At 43.2% G+C, this 20,445-nt stretch overlaps 1 protein-coding gene across 1 annotated transcript in view; it reads right to left on the bottom strand.

Annotated features, from left to right (window-relative positions):
- Window positions 1-20,445, bottom strand: part of LAMA3 (laminin subunit alpha 3) — a 287,589-nt gene that overhangs the window by 110,996 nt on the left and 156,148 nt on the right. Inside the window, exons 21-24 of the mRNA XM_077270374.1 lie at window positions 18,990-19,146; window positions 12,264-12,396; window positions 8,838-8,980; window positions 5,429-5,526 (exon numbers count right to left, since the gene is read on the bottom strand). Of these exons, the coding sequence (XP_077126489.1) occupies window positions 5,429-5,526; window positions 8,838-8,980; window positions 12,264-12,396; window positions 18,990-19,146 (531 nt within the window). The remainder of the gene's footprint in view (window positions 1-5,428; window positions 5,527-8,837; window positions 8,981-12,263; window positions 12,397-18,989; window positions 19,147-20,445) is intronic.

The following is a 20,445-nucleotide window of genomic DNA, read 5'->3' on the forward strand; positions in this document are numbered from 1 at the left end:
ATAAGAAGTCTGCTGAAATTTTTTTTTTTTTTTTTTTTTCCTCCAGTCTGCCTTGCTGCAGTCTTTTCTCTCTCTCTCCTCCTAATCTCTGTATGCTCTGTGTGCACCTGACAATAATGGATCTCCAGAGTGTAACTGCGGGTTTGAATAATCTCATCACGAAAGTACAAAATTTACAAGATTTTGTGATACATGCTCCGGTATCTGAGCCGAGAATTCCTTTGCCGGAGTTCTTCACAGGGAATAGAGCTAGCTTCCAGAATTTCCGAAATAATTGTAAGCTTTATTTGTCCCTGAAGTCTCGTTCAGCTGGAGACCCTGCTCAGCAGGTTAGGATTGTGATTTCCTTGCTCAGGGGTGACCCTCAAGATTGGGCCTTCTCATTGCCAGCAGGGGATCCTGCGTTACGCGATGTGGATGCGTTTTTTCTGGCCTTGGGCTTGCTTTATGAGGAACCTCATTTGGAACTTCAGGCAGAAAAAACTTTGATGGCACTATCTCAGGGGCAAGACGAAGCTGAAGTTTTCTGCCAAGAATTCCGTAAATGGTCTGTGCTTACTCAGTGGAATGAGTGCGCCTTGGCGGCAACTTTCAGAGAAGGTCTCTCTGATGCCGTTAAGGATGTTATGGTGGGGTTCCCTTTGCCTGCAGGTCTGAATGAGTCCATGACAATGGCTATTCAGATTGATAGGCGTCTGCGGGAGCGCAAACCGGTGCACCATCTGGCGGTGTCTATGGAAAAGACGCCAGAAAGTATGCAGTGTGATAGAATTCTGTCCAGGAGCGAGCGACAGAATTTTAGACGGAAGAATGGATTGTATTTCTATTGTGGGGATTCTACTCATGTTATATCAGCATGCTCTAGGCGTACAAAGAAGCTTGATAAGTCTGTTTCCATTAGCACCATTCAGTCTAAGTTTATTTTGTCTGTAACCCTGATTTGCTCTTTGTCATCCATTGTCACGGACGCCTATGTTGACTCTGGCGCCGCTCTGAGTCTTATGGATTGGTCCTTTGCCAATCGTTGTGGTTTTGATTTAGAGCCTTTGGAGACTCTTATTCCTCTGAAGGGGATTGACTCCACCCCATTGGCTAATAATAAACCACAATACTGGACACAAGTAACCATGCGTATCAATCCGGATCACCAGGAGATTATTCGTTTCCTGGTGCTGTATAATTTACATGACGATTTGGTACTGGGATTGCCATGGTTGCAGTCTCACAACCCAGTCTTGGACTGGAGAGCAATGTCTGTGTTGAGCTGGGGATGTAAGGGTATTCATGGGGACGTACCTTTGGTTTCTATTTCGTCGTCCATTCCCTCTGAAGTCCCTGAGTTCCTCTCTGATTATCAAGACGTCTTTGACGAACCCAAGCTTGGGTCGTTACCTCCGCACCGTGAGTGCGATTGTGCCATAGATTTGATACCGGGTTGTAAATATCCAAAGGGTCGTTTGTTTAATTTGTCTGTGCCGGAACATGCTGCTATGCGGGAATATATAAAGGAGTCTTTGGAAAGGGGACATATTCGTCCATCTTCTTCTCCCTTGGGAGCTGGGTTTTTCTTTGTCTCAAAAAAAGACGGCTCTTTGAGACCATGTATTGATTATCGGCTTCTGAATAAGATCACTGTTAAGTATCAATACCCATTGCCATTGCTTACTGATTTGTTTGCTCGTATAGAGGGTGCTAAGTGGTTCTCTAAAATTGATCTTCGTGGGGCGTATAATTTGGTGCGGATCAGGCAGGGGGATGAGTGGAAGACCGCATTTAATACGCCCGAGGGCCACTTTGAGTATTTGGTCATGCCTTTTGGTCTTTCTAATGCCCCTTCAGTTTTCCAGTCTTTTATGCATGATATTTTCCGCGATTTTCTGGATAAATTTATGATAATATATCTGGATGATATTCTGATTTTTTCTGATGACTGGGACTCTCATGTCCAGCAGGTCAGGAGAGTTTTTCAGGTTCTGCGGTCTAATTCTTTATGTGTGAAGGGGTCTAAGTGCGTTTTTGGGGTCCAGAAAATTTCCTTTTTGGGGTATATTTTTTCTCCCTCTTCCATTGAGATGGATCCCGTCAAGGTGCAGGCTATTTGTGACTGGACTCAGCCCTCCTCTCTTAAGGGTCTTCAGAGATTTTTGGGCTTTGCCAACTTTTACCGCCGATTTATTGCTGGTTTTTCGGATGTCGTTAAACCACTGACTGATTTGACCAGACAAGGCGCTGATGTTGCTAATTGGTCCCCTCATGCTGTAGAGGCCTTTCAGGAGCTTAAGCGCCGTTTTGCCTCTGCCCCTGTGTTGCGTCAGCCTGATGTGAATCTGCCTTTTCAGGTTGAGGTTGACGCTTCGGAGATCGGAGCTGGGGCAGTGTTGTCGCAGAAAGGTTCCGACTGCTCCGTCATTAGGCCTTGTGCCTTCTTTTCTCGCAAATTTTCGCCCGCAGAGCGGAATTATGATGTTGGGAATCGGGAGCTTTTGGCCATGAAGTGGGCGTTTGAGGAGTGGCGCCATTGGCTCGAGGGGGCTAGACATCAGGTGGTGGTATTGACTGACCACAAAAATTTGATTTATCTTGAGACTGCCAGACGCCTGAATCCTAGACAGGCGCGCTGGTCTTTATTTTTTTCTCGCTTTAATTTTGTGGTGTCATACCTACCGGGTTCTAAGAATGTTAAGGCAGATGCCCTTTCTAGGAGTTTTGACCCGGACTCTCCTGGTAATTCTGAACCCACAGGTATCCTTAGGGAGGGAGTAATTTTGTCGGCCGTTTCTCCTGATCTGCGGCGGTCCTTGCAAGAGTTTCAGGCGGATAGACCGGATCGTTGTCCGCCTGATAGACTGTTTGTTCCGGATGATTGGACCAGCAGAGTCATCTCTGAGGTACATTCTTCTGCATTGGCAGGTCATCCCGGAATTTTTGGTACCAGGGATTTGGTGGCAAGATCCTTCTGGTGGCCTTCTCTGTCACGAGATGTGCGAGTCTTTGTGCAGTCATGTGACGTTTGTGCTCGGGCCAAGTCTTGTAGTTCTCGGGCTAGCGGACTGCTGTTGCCCTTGCCTATTCCTAAGAGGCCTTGGACACACATCTCGATGGATTTTATTTCAGATCTGCCTGTTTCCCAGAAGATGTCTGTCATCTGGGTGGTCTGTGACCGTTTCTCTAAAATGGTCCATTTGGTTCCTCTGCCCAAGTTGCCTTCTTCTTCTGAGTTGGTTCCTCTGTTTTTTCAGAATGTTGTCCGATTGCACGGTATTCCTGAGAATATTGTTTCTGACAGAGGTACCCAATTTGTGTCTAGATTTTGGCGGGCATTCTGTGCTAGGATGGGCATAGATTTGTCTTTTTCGTCTGCTTTTCACCCTCAGACTAATGGCCAGACCGAGCGGACTAATCAGACCCTTGAGACATATCTGAGGTGTTTTGTCTCTGCTGACCAGGATGATTGGGTTGCTTTTTTGCCATTGGCAGAGTTCGCCCTCAATAATCGGGCCAGTTCTTCCACCTTGGTGTCCCCGTTTTTCTGTAATTCGGGGTTTCACCCTCGATTTTCCTCCGGTCAGGTGGAATCCTCGGATTGTCCTGGAGTGGATGCGGTGGTAGAGAGATTGCATCACATTTGGGGGCAGGTTATGGACAATTTGGAGTTGTCCCAGGAGAAGACTCAGCGTTTTGCCAACCGTCATCGTCGTGTTGGTTCTCGGCTTTGTGTTGGAGATTTAGTGTGGTTGTCTTCTCGTTTTGTCCCTATGAGGGTCTCTTCTCCTAAGTTTAAACCTCGGTTCATCGGCCCTTATAGAATATTGGAGATTCTTAATCCTGTTTCTTTCCGTTTGGACCTCCCTGCGTCCTTTTCCATTCATAACGTTTTTCATCGGTCGTTATTGCGCAGGTATGAGGTACCTGTTGTACCTTCAGTTGAGCCTCCTGCTCCGGTGTTGGTTGAGGGTGAGTTGGAGTACGTTGTGGAGAAAATTTTGGACTCTCGTGTTTCCAGACGGAAACTCCAGTATCTGGTCAACTGGAAGGGTTACGGCCAGGAGGATAATTCTTGGGTCAATGCATCTGATGTTCATGCTTCTGATCTTGTTCGTGCCTTCCATAGGGCTCATCCTGGTCGCCCTGGTGGATCTGGTGAGGGTTCGGTGCCCCCTCCTTGAGGGGGGGGTACTGTTGTGAATTTGGATTCTGGGCTCCCCCGGTGGCCGCTTGTGGAATTGGACTTGTCATCCTCTTTCCTGTTTCACCTGATTCCATCAGTAGTGGGTGTCGCTATTTAAGCTCATTTCTCTGGTGGTTTCTTGCCGGTCAACAATGTTATCTGATGCCTCTCAGTGCTTGTTCCTGCTTCTAGACTACTACTAGATAAGTTGGACTTTTGTCCATGTTTTGTTTTGCCTATTTGTTCCAGTTCACAGCTGAAGTTTTGTTACTGTGTCTGGAAAGCTCTCGTTGATCAGGGATTGCTACTCTGGCGTTATGAGTTAATGCCAGAGTTTAAGGTAATCTCTGGATGGTGTTTTGTTAGTGTTTTTCTGCTGACCATGAAAGTATACTATCTGTCTTCTGCTATCTAGTAAGCGGACCTCAAATTTGCTAAGACTATTTTCCTGCTGCGTTTGTTGTTTCATCTGAACTCACCGTCATTATATGTGGGGGGCTACTGTCTTCTTTGGAATATTTCTCTAGAGGTGAGCCAGGTCTTATATTTCCCTCTGCTAGCTATTTAGGTCTTAGGCCAGAGCTGGGCATCTAGCGATAAATAGGAAATGCTACCTGGCTATTTCTAGTTGCGCGGCAGGCTTAGTTCATGGTCAGTATAGTTCCATCTTCCGAGAGCTTGTCCCTCTATAGGCTTGCTATGATCTCTGCCTGCAGAGATCATGACAGATGTGAGGGGGAAAATGAAAGATGTGATGGGGAAAATGAGAGGCGTGATGGGAAAATAAGAGAAGTGAGGTGCTATAACTAACCACAGATATTTACTATGCCCAGGCAACGCCGGGCTCTTCAGCTAGCTTAGATTTACAATCTCCATGCTTTTCTCATGGTCAACTTTATGTGGCCTGTTCAAGAGTTGGAACAGCCAAAAATCTGTTTGTCTTTGCACCTGAAGGAAAAACTAAGAATGTCGTTTATCAAAAAGCTCTCGAATAAGTAGTAGAAGATTACTTCACATTATTTGGCCAATTTAGTTAAATCTGTGTGGAATATCTCTGGTGTTGAAATATATGTTGTAAAATGCTTCTATTAGCTTAGTTTTTGCCTTTTAATAATTACATTTCTATTTGTTTTGTGGTTTTTTTGTGCAGAATAAATTTTTGTTAACACATTCTATTTTGCTAACAGCAGTTATTACCCCGGGCGAAGCCGGGTAGTACAGCTAGTACAGTATAAAAGATGAATGCAGTTGTAGACTTACTTTGTCCCAACTGGTCCATTATAGCCACATGGCTGTGTAACTCTCATCTGCAGGATGGAGGCTTCATAGTAATCACTTGGCAGAAGCACAAGGTAATCCTGTTATAAAATGTGGTTGTAAAATAAGTTACAAATGTCTTACTTTGGCACAAATTTATAACGACAATAAAAAGATCTAAAAGCATTTTGAATGGTTTGTTTCTTGTTATATACAGTATTTCACAAATGTGAGTACACCCCTCACATTTTTGGAAATATTCTATTATACAGTGGGGAAAAAGTATTTAGTCAGGCACCAATTGTGCAAGTTCTCCCACTTAAAAAGATGAGAGAGGCCTGTAATTGACATCATAGGTAGACCACAACTATTGAGAGTCAAAATGAGAAAACAAATCCAGAAAGTCACCAAGAAGTTACAGGTCTGTGAGAGCCAGAAATCTTGCATGTCTTTAGGTGACCAAATACTTATTTTCCACCATAATTTGCAAAATAAATCTTGCCAAATTAGACAAGGTGATTTTCTGGATTTGTTTTCTCATTTTGACTCTCATAGTTGAGGTCTACCTATGATGTCAATTACAGGCCTCTCTCATCTTTTTAAGTGGGAGAACTTGCACAATTGGTGGCTGATTAAATACTTTTTCCCCACTGTATCTTTTCATGGGACAACACTGCAGATACAACACTTTGATACAATGTAAAGTAGTCAGTGTACAGCTTGTACAACAGTGTAAATTAGGTATGCCCTCTACATAACTCAACACACAGCTATTAATGTCTAAACAGCTGGCAATAAAAGTGAGTACACCCCATAGTGAAGTTGTCAAATTGTGCCAAATAAGCCATTTTCCCTCCCCGGTGTCATGTGACTCATTAGTGTTACAAGGTCGTCAGGTGTGATAAATGTGGTGTCATCGCTCTCACACTCTCATACTGGTCACTGGAAGTTTAATATGGCTCCTCATGGCAAAGAACTCTCTAGGGATCTTAAAAAAAGAATTGTTGCTGTACATAAAGATGGCCTAGGCTATAAGGAGATTGACAACACCCTGGAACTGGCCAAGACTATACAGCAGTTTAATAAGACATGTTCCACTCAGAACTGTCCTGGCCATGGTCGACAAAAGAAGTTGAGTGCACCTGCTCAGCATCCTACCCAGAGGTTGTCTTCTCAAAATAGAAGTATGAGTGCTGCCAGCATTGCTGTAGAGGTTACAGGGGTGGGGGGGTCAGCCTGTCAGTGCTCAGACCATACGCTGCACACTGCATCAAATTGGTCTATATGACTGTCCTCCCAGAACGAAGCGTCTCCTGAAGATGATGCACAACAAAGCACGCACACAGTTTACTGAAGACCAGTAGACTAAGGCCATGAATTAATCGCTGTGGGGAGCTGAAGTTCATTGAGGAAACCATGAATGTCCACATGTACAGTCACATACTGAAGCATAGCATGATCCCCTCAATTAGGAAACGGAGCGGCAGGGCAGTATTCCAACATGATAATGGCACCAAACACACCTCCAAGATGACCACTGCCTTGCTAAAGAAACTGAGGGTAAAGGTGCTGGACTGGCCAAGCATGTCTACAGACCTAAGCCCTATTGAGCACTTGTGGGGCATCCTCAAATGGAAAGAGGAGGAGAGCAAGATCTCATCATCCACCAGCTCTGTGATGTCATCATGGAGGAGGGGAAGAGGACTCCAGTGACAACCTGTGAAGCTCTAGTGAACTCCATGCCCAAGAGAGTTAAGGCAGAGCTTGAAAATAACGGTGGCCACACTAAATATTGACACTTTGGGCACAATTTGGCAATTTCCACTTAGGGGTGTACTCACTTTTGTTGCCAGGGGGATTAGACATTATTGGCTGTGTTATTTAGAGAGCACACCAAATTCACACTGTTATACAAGCTGCACACTGACAACTTTACATTGTATCAAAGTGTCATATCTTCAGTGTTGTCTCATAAAAAGGTATAATAAAAGATTTACAAAAATGTGAGGGGTGTACTCATTTTTATTTACTATAAGTGCTAATTTTATTTTTCTCTGTCTGTTCACAGTATCAGGAAACCTTCAGAAAAGACATAGCATGATAGAATATATTTTTACAGCAGTCTAGTAGTGGACAACCCCTTCTTATTCACTCCAGTGGCTGATCATAAAATAACTAAAACTCTTGATACCTCCTGCAGTGGCACTGCTCCAGTAATGTCTGCGCTGAGATTCATCACGTGATTGCTGCAGCCATCAATACGCTAAAACCTTAACTATTCGTTCAGTGCAGACATCCAGTAGGTTAAGATCAAGAGTTTTGTTTTTCTGGTGATCACTGGAGCCATTAAAGGGAATCTGTCAGCAGGTTTTTACTATGTAATCTGCTAGCACCATGAGGTAGGGATAAAGTCCCCAATGCCAGCAATGTGTCACTTAGTATACTGGGTTGTGATGGAGTCACAGTTTTCTGTGCCGCAGATTCAGCAGAGCTCAGTTTGTTGAGCAGTGTATAACCCCACCCACTCCACAGCTTTCTGTGTACATTGCATAGTGACAGAGAGCTGCTAATCACTATTGGAGGTGGGGTGGGACTGTCCTGCAGGGGCAAAGTTGTCCTATAATGATAATCTCCTGCTGATAAAACACTGATTGTATTGAAACAGCAAAATACAGCCCAGTAAGTGACACATTGCTGTAATTAGTGACTCAGCGCCTAAATTTTGGTGCTCTCAGATTACATAGCAAAAACCTGGCGACAGATTGCCTTTAAGAAAGGGTTGCCCCAACGAATAAGTGGGCACACGCCAATTCCATAATATATTACCTATAATATGTGCACGCAGGGAGGGGTGGGGGTGAGGGGGGGTTTAAGTCGAATTTTAGTGATTTTGTTTTTTGGTCTTTCTTTTTCTTGTTTTTTTGTTCTGTCAAATGCTGATGTTACTTGAACTGTTTATTATCACAATTCTAATTTCAATAAAGAGATTTTGAAAAAAAAAGAAAACAAATACTGTATATATATTAGGTTTGCAGCCACCACTGGATGGAGCTTAGAAGTTTCATACATGCTCATATTATGAACAAAGCTCCCAAGTTCCTTCTAGAGGTGGCAGACAGAAAGTTATAATTTAATTATATGTGTGATGATTTTGAGATTTGGGATCTCAAAAAGGAACTTATGTACCTGAATGTAGATTACCGTAAATCACTCAACACTGAATATTAGATCAGAAATGGCAGGTAAATATAAAGTGTAGAAACATTTTGGGGAATTTCACGTTGTCAATTCTAGAGCTATATAAATACTGATACTGTGATTTACCTATAAAAACCGATACAGAGGTGCTGTACAGCCTGTGGCTCTCCAGCTCTGACTGCCAGGGCGTGCAGAAATACAGCAATGAACTTACCAAAAGCACTCCTTCCACAGAAACTGTAATTATCCAGTTTCCAGGCACCAACGAGAATGGCTCTGCAAAACTTTTTCCTGGCACGGTAAGGAATGTTGGCTCCGCACTTGGAGGGAACACAATGTCTTTGACATCTAATGAACCTATACATTCACAATTTGAGAAAATGAGACTGTAAGAGTTCAGAATACAATGCAAAGGCAATTTTTGTTTTACTATTGCATACAATGCATTTATTCATTCTGTGAATTAATTTATCACAATTATATTCTAAATATTACACTTAGTTAAAATTTTAGGTACCGTATATACTCGAGTATAAGCCGACCCGAGTATAAGCCGACCCCCCTAATTTTGCCACAAAAAACTGGGAAAACTTATTGACTCGAGTATAAGCCTAGGGTGGAAAATGCAGCAGCTACCGGTGAATTTCAAAAATAAAAATAGATGCTCCATACCGTTCATTATGGCCCCATAGCTGTGCCATATAGTGCTCTGCACCATTCATTATTGCCCCATAGCTGTACCATAGAAAGCTGTGCCTTATAGTGCTCTGCACCGTTCATTATTGCCCCATAGCTGTGCCATATAGTGCTCTGCACCGTTCATTATTGCCCCATAGCTGTGCCATATAGTGCTCTGCACCGTTCATTATTGCCCCATAGCTGTGCCATATAGTGCTCTGCACCGTTCATTATTGCCCCATAGCTGTGCCATATAGTGCTCTGCACCGTTCATTATTGCCCCATAGCTGTGCCATATAGTGCTCTGCACCATTATTGCCCGATAGCTGTACCATATAGTGCTCTGCACCGTTCATTATTGCCCCATAGCTGTGCCATAGAAAGCTGTGCCATATAGTGCTCTGCACCATTCATTATTGCCCCATAGGATGTGCCATAGAAAGCTGTGCCATATAGTGCTCTGCACCGTTCATTATTGCCCCCATAGCTGTGCCATATAGTGCTCTGCACCATTCATTATTGCCCCATAGGATGTGCCATAGAAAGCTGTGCCATATAGTGCTCTGCACCGTTCATTATTGCCCCCATAGCTGTGCCATATAGTGCTCTGCACCGTTCATTATTGCCCCATAGCTGTGCCATATAGTGCTCTGCACCGTTCAGAATTGCCCCATAGCTGTGCCATAGAAAGCTGTGCCATATAGTGTTCTGCACCGTTCATTATTGCCCCATAGCTGTGCCATAGAAAGCTGTGCCATATAGTGCTCTGCACCATTCATTATTGCCCCATAGGATGTGCCATAGAAAGCTGTGCCATATAGTGCTCTGCACCGTTCATTATTGCCCCATAGCTGTGCCATAGAAAGCTGTGCCATATAGTGCTCTGCACCGTTCATTATTGCCCCATAGCTGTGCCATAGAAAGCTGTGCCATATAGTGCTCTGCACCATTCATTATTGCCCCATAGGATGTGCCATAGAAAGCTGTGCCATATAGTGTTCTGCACCGTTCATTATTGCCCCATAGCTGTGCCATAGAAAGCTGTGCCATATAGTGCTCTGCACCGTTCATTATTGCCCCATAGCTGTGCCATAGAAAGCTGTGCCATATAGTGCTCTGCACCGTTCATTATTGCCCCATAGCTGTGCCATATAGTGCTCTGCACCGTTCATTATTGCCCCATATATGTACCATAGAAAGCTGTGCCATTGCTGCTGCTGCTGCAATAAAAATAATAAAACACATACTCACCTCTCTTGCTTGCAGCTCCTCAGCGTCCCGTCCCGTCGTCTCTCCGCACTGACTGATCAGGCAGAGGGCGGCGCGCACACTATATGCGTCATCGCGCCCTCTGACCTGCACAGTCAGTGCGGAGAGATGCCGGGAAGATGGAGCGGCGCCCGGCGTGTGGAACGCGGACAGGTGAATATGACATACTTACCTGCACCCGGCGTCCCGCTCCTTCCCCCGGACAGCTGGTCTTCGGTGCCGCAGCCTCTTCCTCTGTCAGCGGTCACCGGCACCGCTGATTAGAGAAATGAATAGGTGGCTCCGCCCCTATGGGAGTGGAGTCCATAGTCATTTCTCTAATGAGCGGTCCCACGTGACCGCTGAACAGGGGAAGAGCTGCGGCACCCGGAGACCGTGGGACTGCAGGGACAGCGCCAGGAGCCCCGGAAGCAGGTAAGTATACCTCAGCGCCCTCTCCCCCTCACCCGCCGACCGTGACTCGAGTATAAGCCGAGAGGGGCACTTTCAGCCCAAAAATTTGGGCTGAAAATCTCGGCTTATACTCGAGTATATACGGTAATATTGGAATATTTGTCATGGTCTATACACTACAACAATAATGTAAGTTATATATTTTTAATCATAAGAACATGTGTATTGCAACTGTGACAAAGTCACTGGAAACAGTGCTGGAGGGGAGATATTTGTCACTGAGGTTATTGAACCTAGGAAAATGCTCCAGCACACTAAGTACTGAGAGGGGTTAATCAGCCATGTTAACCCCTTCATGACCTTGGGATTTTCCGTTTTTCCGTGTTCGTTTTTTGCTACCCTCCTTCCCAGAGCCATAACTTTTTTATTTTTCCGTCAATATGGCCATGTGAGGGCTTATTTTTTGCGGAACGAGTTGTACTTTTGAACGACATCATTGGTTTTACCATGTCGTGTACTAGAAAATGGAAACAAAATTCCAAGTGCGGTGAAATTGCAAAAAAAGTGCAATCCCATGCGTGTTTTTTGTTTGGCTTTTTTGCTAGGTTCACTAAATGCTAAAACTGACCTGATATTATGATTCTCCAGGATATTATGAGTTCATAAATAGTAAGAGACATAGTGCTCAAATTTAGGTAAGATGCAGCAGGAAAAATTTATTGTAGTAAATACAGGAAAACGTTTCGGTCAATTGTGACCTTCATCTGTTAATATATCCAAATTAGTTCAGCCTGGTTGTTGTAGGCAAACCTGCTATGAGCAAATAGGAAGATTCCTGGAGCTGCAGTGCTCTCTGATGAGCGGTAGATGAGGGCTCACCGCCAGAGCCTGCATCAAAGGGAGGGATACTGACATCGGCGTACTATTACGCCCGATGTCATAAAGTAAACCAGTGAAAGATTTAAAGAGACAGCGTTCCTGTGTCTACCTCTGTGTAAAGTCAAGATCTAAAGCTTTATCCTTTCATATCTTCTGCACTTTGCTAGGGGACACTCCTGAATCCCCTTCTAAGGGCAAAGACAACTTTACCACTAATGGAGGTCTCAATGCACTTTACTATGCGAAATTAGCCTCACAGGAGAGATGCAAAAAAGCCCAAAATAATCAGCAAAGTACGCTGCGATATCTGGTCTTTAGATATAGGCTGTGTTATTTGTGTAGTGCATGATGCCCGGCTATGCTATGCTAATATTGGAGATACCCCACGTGTAAACAACATCAGATAATATTTTGTACTCACCTTTGGTTGAGCGTGATCGGTGTACTGAAATTTGTCCATTTATTATATTTACTCCAGGATTAATGTATCGCAATATAATACGAAACAAGTTAAGATTGGACTTGCCCACAGTGACTGGTACTCTTACTTCATTCTGTAGAAACAGCAATAGTGTGAATGTAGAATGCAATGAACCCAGCTCTCCATATAGTATTATATGAGTTGTACATGTCATCTCCCTTATCTTTTATCCCTTATGAGTTTGGAAATGACATACACATCTGACTTACTACATATTAGTATATTTTTGTACCAGCAATATACATAAACATAGGCATACGGTAATTATTTCTGAGCCAATACTGTATTGAGATAATGGAGTGTAGAAGCATTGCACCTCACAGAGAATAACCTCACAAACTGCGCCTGACGGGGCCGGTACTGATCACAGGGAGTATGTCCGGCACTGCTTTAGGAAGCGGAGATGCTCCCTATGTTTTGCTGTACAGGCTCTGCATAAATGGCTTGACCCCTGGGGCTGGCTTAGTCAAGTTCAGTTTGAAGCACAGACTTTGGCCAATCCATGCTTAATTAGAAAGCTAAATACACAATAATTTATTGTACGTGTATTTATACTTTTATATGATTTTTAGCATAGTCTTTGCTCCGCTGTAAAGATATATCAATAGTTTGTGTGTTTGTCTAATTGTAGGCTTTCTCTTACTATTGTGATTAATCCTGCATAGGCTAAACATGACAGCATTCAAAGAGTTTTTAACATGCTAAAATAATCTAAAAAAATTAAAAATTGGATACCTTGTGTATTTGTGTATAGGATAAGGAATCAACCGAGCCCAAATAGATAAAGTGACACAGCTAAAATGGGATCTAAAATGTAACTTTTATTAGACTAAATATAAAAGAATCATATAACATATAAGCCAAAGTTTAATGTGCAAAAATGCAACATCTAAAATTAGTATCCAGTAAAGTCCTCCCTGAACTACTTACTACAAATAACGGTAGCACAAGTATCAGCCTAGTGAGAAGCCATCCGAGCGCAGTCCGACTATGGAGGAGATGGAGAAACTACTTTCTCCAACTCCTCCACACCTGTGCTCCGATTCTGTCATGTGAGAGAGTCGGAGCACAGTTCACTGAAACTCATTTGCATAATTGGCCAAAACATTTTCACGCATGAGAGAATCGATGGCCGTGTGAGCGAGCCTTTACACTATCTGTCTGCACAACCATATTTTCATCTCTGAAACTGGCTCTGTCCCCATTTTCCGCATCTTTGAAAATCCTTTGTTCATGGAATAGAAGATACTATGTTTCACATTTGAAGAGAGTGGGGCAACTACTGTAGGCCGCCTCACATTTTTTCCAAGGCAGTGCAAGGCCTTCATTAGATTCTCTAGTGTATCCTCTGGAACTTGTGATTCTGTGATTTTTACCTACTCTACCAAACGCTTCCCAGTGTTCTAGGAATAAAACCTCCTTTTGAGAATTTATGCTTTGGGTTAGGCCCTTCGAGACATACACTCTCTTGAATTTACATGATTTTGTTCTTCTTCCAATATTACAAGATCCCAGTTTTTGCGGAACGGGGAACAAGACCTTGCTCTTTCCTTCTCGTCGGAGAAGAGGTAAAGGATTTTTCTGCTTTCCCACAAGTTCTCTATCAATTTTAAACTTTAGGAATCTAGGTACAAGATATTATCCAGATGGTTATATGAGCCTTCTTGCTTACAGAGTCCACAACAATCCATTCCTTCCATGTGCTGGAGATGTTTGGAGGAGGAGGGTACCATGTTCCATACCTTCTGGTCTTATTGTGTACTTAGGCCTTTCTGGGATAATGTGGAACGGATTGTCTCTAAACTTACAGGCCTCCAACTCCCTCTTGTACTCAAACTACTTTTATGACATCATTGTGACAACCTTATCCACAGATGCAAGCGCTCTCTCCTTTGGCACCAGATTAATGCAGCTCGCTCTTGCATTTCTCTCCTGTGGAGGTACCCAGGTGGAGGTACCCAGATCCTTTTTAGCTCTTTGGTTCTCCAGGGTGAATGAGACTATGATGATAGAGGACCTGATCTCATCATCACAGAACATAACATCCCCCTTTAGCAAGACCTGGTAACACTGGTCCAGGGCCGGCTCCAGGTTTTTGAGGGCCCCGGGCGAAAGAGTCTCAGTGGGCCCTCCCCCTTTAACACATACCACGATTCATGATGCCCAGATACAGCAGAGAAATATAGGTATAATACAATGCCAGATTTCACTTCTTACATGAGTGATAGCTATTGTAAATTCTGCAGTGTATATATACAGAACAGGAGGAGTGGTACTGTGCAGTGTATATATACAGGAGGAGTGGTACTGTGCAGTGTATATATACAGGAGGAGTGATGGTACTGTGCAGTGTATATATACAGGAGGAGTGGTACTGTGCAGTGTATATATACAGGAGGAGTGGTACTGTGCAGTGTATATATACAGGAGGAGTGATGGTACTGTGCAGTGTATATATACAGGAGGAGTGGTACTGTGCAGTGTATATATACAGGAGGAGTGGTACTGTGCGGTGTATATATACAGGAGGAGTGGTACTGTGCAGTGTATATATATAGGAGGAGTGATGGTACTGTGCAGTGTATATATACAGGAGGAGTGGTACTGTGCGGTGTATATATACAGGAGGAGTGGTACTGTGCAGTGTATATATACAGGAGGAGTGGTACTGTGCGGTGTATATATACAGGAGGAGTGATGGTACTGTGCAGTGTAAATATACAGGAGGAGTGGTACTGTGCGGTGTATATATACAGGAGGAGTGGTGCTGTGCAGTGTATATATACAGGAGGAGTGGTACTGTGCAGTGTATATATACAGGAGGAGTGGTACTGTGCAGTGTATATATACAGGACAGGAGGAGCGGTACTGTGCAGTGTATATATACAGGAGGAGTGGTACTGTGCAGTGTATATATACAGGACAGGAGGAGTGGTACTGTGCAGTGTATATATACAGGAGGAGTGGTACTGTACAGTGTATATATACAGGACAGGAGGAGTGGTACTGTGCAGTGTATATATACAGGACAGGAGGAGCGGTACTGTGCAGTGTATATATACAGGAGGAGTGGTACTGTGCAGTGTATATATACAGGAGGAGTGGTACTGTACAGTGTATATATACAGGACAGGAGGAGTGGTACTGTGCAGTGTATATATACAGGACAGGAGGAGCGGTACTGTGCAGTGTATATATACAGGACAGGAGGAGCGGTACTGTGCAGTGTATATATACAGGACAGGAGGAGTGGTACTGTGCAGTGTATATATACAGGAGGAGTGGTACTGTACAGTGTATATATACAGGACAGGAGGAGTGGTACTGTGCAGTGTATATATACAGGAGGAGTGGTACTGTACAGTGTATATATACAGGACAGGAGGAGTGGTACTGTGCAGTGTGTATATACAGGAGGAGTGGTACTGTGCAGTGTATTTATACAGGACAGGAGCAGTGGTACTGTGCAGTGTATATATACAGGAGGAGTGGTACTGTACAGTGTATATATACAGGACAGGAGGAGTGGTACTGTGCAGTGTGTATATACAGGAGGAGTGGTACTGTGCAGTGTATTTATACAGGACAGGAGGAGCGGTACTGTGCAGTGTATACACTCACCGGCCACTTTATTAGGTACACCATGCTAGTAACGGGTTGGACCCCCTTTTGCCTTCAGAACTGCCTCAATTCTTCGTGGCATAGATTCAACAAGGTGCTGGAAGCATTCCTCAGAGATTTTGGTCCATATTGACATGATGGCATCACACAGTTGCCGCAGATTTGTCGGCCGCACATCCCAAAGATGCTCCATACAAGGCAGGATGGATCCATGCTTTCATGTTGTTTACGCCAAATTCTGACCCTACCATCCGAATGTCGCAGCAGAAATCGAGACTCATCAGACCAAGCAATGTTTTTCCAATCTTCTACTGTCCAATTTCGATGAGCTTGTACAAATTGTAGCCTCAGTTTCCTGTTCTTAGCTGAAAGGAGTGGTACCCGGTGTGGTCTTCTGCTGCTGTAGCCCATCTGCCTCAAAGTTCGATGCACTGTGCGTTCAGAGATGCTCTTAGGCCTACCTTGGTTGTAACGGGTGGCGATTTGAGTCACTGTTGCCTTTCTATCAGCTCGAACCAGTCTGCCCATTCTCCTCTGACCTCTGGCATCAACAAGGCATTTCCGCCCACAGAACTGCCGCTCACTGGATTTTTTTTCTTTTTCGGACCATTCTCTGTAAACCCTAGAGATGGTTGTGCGTGAAAATCCCAGTAGATCAGCAGTTTCTGAAATACTCAGACCAGCCCTTCTGGCACCAACAACCATGCCACGTTCAAAGGCACTCAAATCACCTTTCTTCCCCATACTGATGCTCGGTTTGAACTGCAGGAGATTGTCTTGACCATGTCTACATGCCTAAATGCACTGAGTTGCCGCCATGTGATTGGCTGATTAGAAATTAAGTGTTCACAAGAAGTTGGACAGGTGTACCTAATAAAGTGGCCGGTGAGTGTATATACAGGACAGGAGGAGCGGTACTGTGCAGTGTATATATACAGGACAGGAGGAGTGGTACTGTGCAGTGTATATATACAGGAGGAGTGGTACTGTGCAGTGTATATATACAGGAGGAGTGGTACCGTACTGTGCAGTGTATATACTTCAACAGCCGCCCAGCCCAGGCCCCCAGCACCTGTCCTGTATATATATTATATACACTGTATCTATACAGGCTGTGCTGGGCGGCTGCTGTAGTATCTATATATATATATATATATATATATATATATATATATATATATATATATATATATATATATCAGCTGCAGCCGCCCAGCCCATGGCCGCCCCAGGTCACCCAGTCCCAGACTGTCAGAACATACAGCGATATAGCATGGCACTCACTCAGGTGCTGGTAGGAGCTCCGTCTCCTCCGATAAGTTCAGGAGTGCACACAGCCAGGAGATACAGAGCAGGAGAACTCTCCGCCCACAATGTCACCCTGGCTGTGTCCAGTTAACCCCTATGTGTGCCTGGCCCTGCACTGACAGTGAGAAGATGCTTGTGCCAGCGCAAATTGAAAGGGTAGAAAGGGTTAAAGCAGCCAGATGGCTCTATGACTGTGTGAGTGGGCCCCCCTGTCTCGTCAGGGCCCCGGCACTTGCCCTGGCAGGCCGGGTGCTGCCGCCGGCCCTGCACTGGTCTTACCAGAAGCTGCAGTATAAAGATCAAATCTAGCATAGTTCGCAAACATGGTTAGCCATAGCATTGAACAGACAAAGTCATTTGATTGTCAAATCTTCTGGACATTCAGGTTTTTTTCTTTCTTTTCCGTTTTCCTGCTTATTCTCTTCTTTCCCACCAATTGTTCAGGCTATTTAGTTAATTGGTAAAACACATTCCCAGGGCCCCACACCTATTCGGTCAGGTGAGCTTTTATGTTTTATGTGTCTAATATGTATTCATTTATTTTGCTTCACAATTTTAGATTATTGCTTATTGTTTGTTACAATTCAAAGTTTACACACACACACACACACACACACACACACACACACACACACCTAAACATTTTACTTTTTATTCTCTGTAGGGTACAATACTGGCTTAAAAACACTGACCAAAACATCGCCATATGAAAATTGTCATAAGGCTGTGGAGCGTGTACTCCTGTGTGTCATGCCTTTATACAAATGCATATAATCAGTTTTGCTATGCTTATTGAACTGTGGTGTATTGTGATAACTTATCCAACACCACCATCTATTGACAATGTTCTAATTACAGTTTACTTTCTGTTTCATTGCTTTCTGTGCAATTTAATATTTAAGGCTCATCAAGGCTTCCGTAGTTCCCCATCAGCCTCTGCATTAGCCTTGCCCCCTTCTTCTCCAGCAGCCATTTTGGCCTCATGGATACTGGCATGCTGATTATCTCTCCCTGATTTTCAGCCCATCTGGTTGTTTACCTCCACATAGCACAGTCGGCGAGTTATTTTCCCCTTGTTAGAGCTCACCATATTGTATTATGTAGCTACTCTGTTCTATATGTTTTATATCAAAGTATTCTTTTGATATTACAGATGTTTATACTACCACCATGTTGTGAAATTACACTGTGAAAGTCCTGTACCATAGTTAATGCTATGTATTTAGATATGTTGTATGCCTTGTACTGAATACTTTCCTTTTTTCTTATAGTTTTACTCTGATCCTATCAATAAAAGTTGTAAAGGACCCCGTGTCTACCTCAATGCATCGAAAGGAAAGAGTTTAGCTGTCCGTCAGCTTGCTTTTCTTAAGTACAAAGTTGAGGGTGCCAGAACACTGTGTACTAGCCTGTACAGCCTCCATGCGCTGCCACAGACACCATCAGACTCCATGTGTAGGACGTTATTCTGCCCAGAAGCTATGAAATATGCCTCCATACAAAAGGAGTCTAATCGAACATTTTTTTTAATTTGTGTTTTTTTTTTAAATCACAGTCAATTGGAGGTACAGTAAGGAACTCACACACATATATAGCAGCTCGATTATGGATCTCTACAAAACAGTGTGGGAGGTAAGCCATATGCATAAGCCTTAAAGATCTACTACAGGTGAAAAATGTGAAGAAATCCTTAAATTAGTGTAAAAATCATTAAAGATGACTTAGTAAAACCCTTACTTGTATGGCAGACATCTGTGCATATCCCCTCCAGCTGAATCCCGGAAACTCTTGAGAATTATATCCAAAGCGAACAGGTCTTCCACTAGCAGTCGTGCCATCCTCAACTTCAAACTTCATCTGATGGAGGTCAGGGAAGTAGTAGTTTTGTTTGGGCCTTGGAGAATAGAGGTATATTTTAATGGTTAACACGTTTTGCTGCTATTTTTCGTATATAGACATTACACCCAAACTATCATACTACAGCATAATCCAGAATATGTGTGGCACAATGCAGCCAACCATACAACTAGTGCAAGAATAGAAAGAGACCATTATCACATAAATGTTATGGTCTGGGCTGATCAGCCCTCTTATTCCAAAACAAGATATGTCACTAGATCCTTTTGGTAGTAACAAGACAGCCTCATGTCTAATGTCTATGTCAGTTCAAATACATGATCAAACTTAATTTTTATGACATTGCTACATGTGGACATTAAATTGCATGGAATATATATTATTCTATGGTCGCCACTATTCTACAAGGAAATGCAAAGCAAGCAAGTGAGAAAAGACTTTCCCTAAGGGCTCGCTCACACTGGAGAGTAGCATCTGATGATTGTCTCGAGCGAGAGAATCAGATGTTATACACAAACGACCCTTGGCTCAAACTCTGCTGCGAGTATGAGCTGAGAGTCATTTTACTGTCATCAAATTCTTTTTTTTTTTTAATCAGATCATTTTTATTAAGAAAATGACACAATAACATTTTTACAAAAAGAGATCAGTATAACAAAGAGATTTTCAGAATTATATAGTATCATTATATATTACTGTTATACATAAAATACAATAAAGTTGTCATCTTCTTCCAATGAATCGAGTTTTTCCATTTAAACAAACTAATACAACCCTCCACCCCCAAGCACCAATAACACTGCAGAGAAATCTATCTCCATATTTTTTTTTACATATGATGTACTGTATATACTTTAGAATATCTGCCATTGAGTTATAATAATTAGTTTGCATGAGTAATGGCCATACCAATGTGATCCAATTCTCCTGCATGAGAGAATCGCAGCACAGGCGCAGAGGAGACACAGAAAGTAATTTCTCCATCTTCTCCATTGCCGATGTCCGCAGTAATCGGACTGCCCTTGGATGACAATTGAGTGCAGTCCGATGTCTCACACGCACCCATAGACTTGTATAAGTGCGTACGATCCGATTCTCAGATGCAATCACAGCATGCTGCCATTGTTTTCTCATGCTGAATCCATCAGAAGAACAATCATGTCATAATATATGTTTAGAGCAATTCTCCCATAAAAGCAATGTGAGAAGTCAGACAGGCTCAATGACCTTGAAGTTATACATTTTAGTTTTCCTATTTTTTTTATTTCTGTTAAGATATAGAGTGAAAAAAGTAATAAAATATTAATAGTACTGTCATATGTTACACGATAATAGG

The sequence above is a fragment of the Ranitomeya variabilis genome, chromosome 6 (genome assembly GCF_051348905.1).
Source record: "Ranitomeya variabilis isolate aRanVar5 chromosome 6, aRanVar5.hap1, whole genome shotgun sequence".
Lineage (NCBI taxonomy): Eukaryota > Metazoa > Chordata > Amphibia > Anura > Dendrobatidae > Ranitomeya > Ranitomeya variabilis.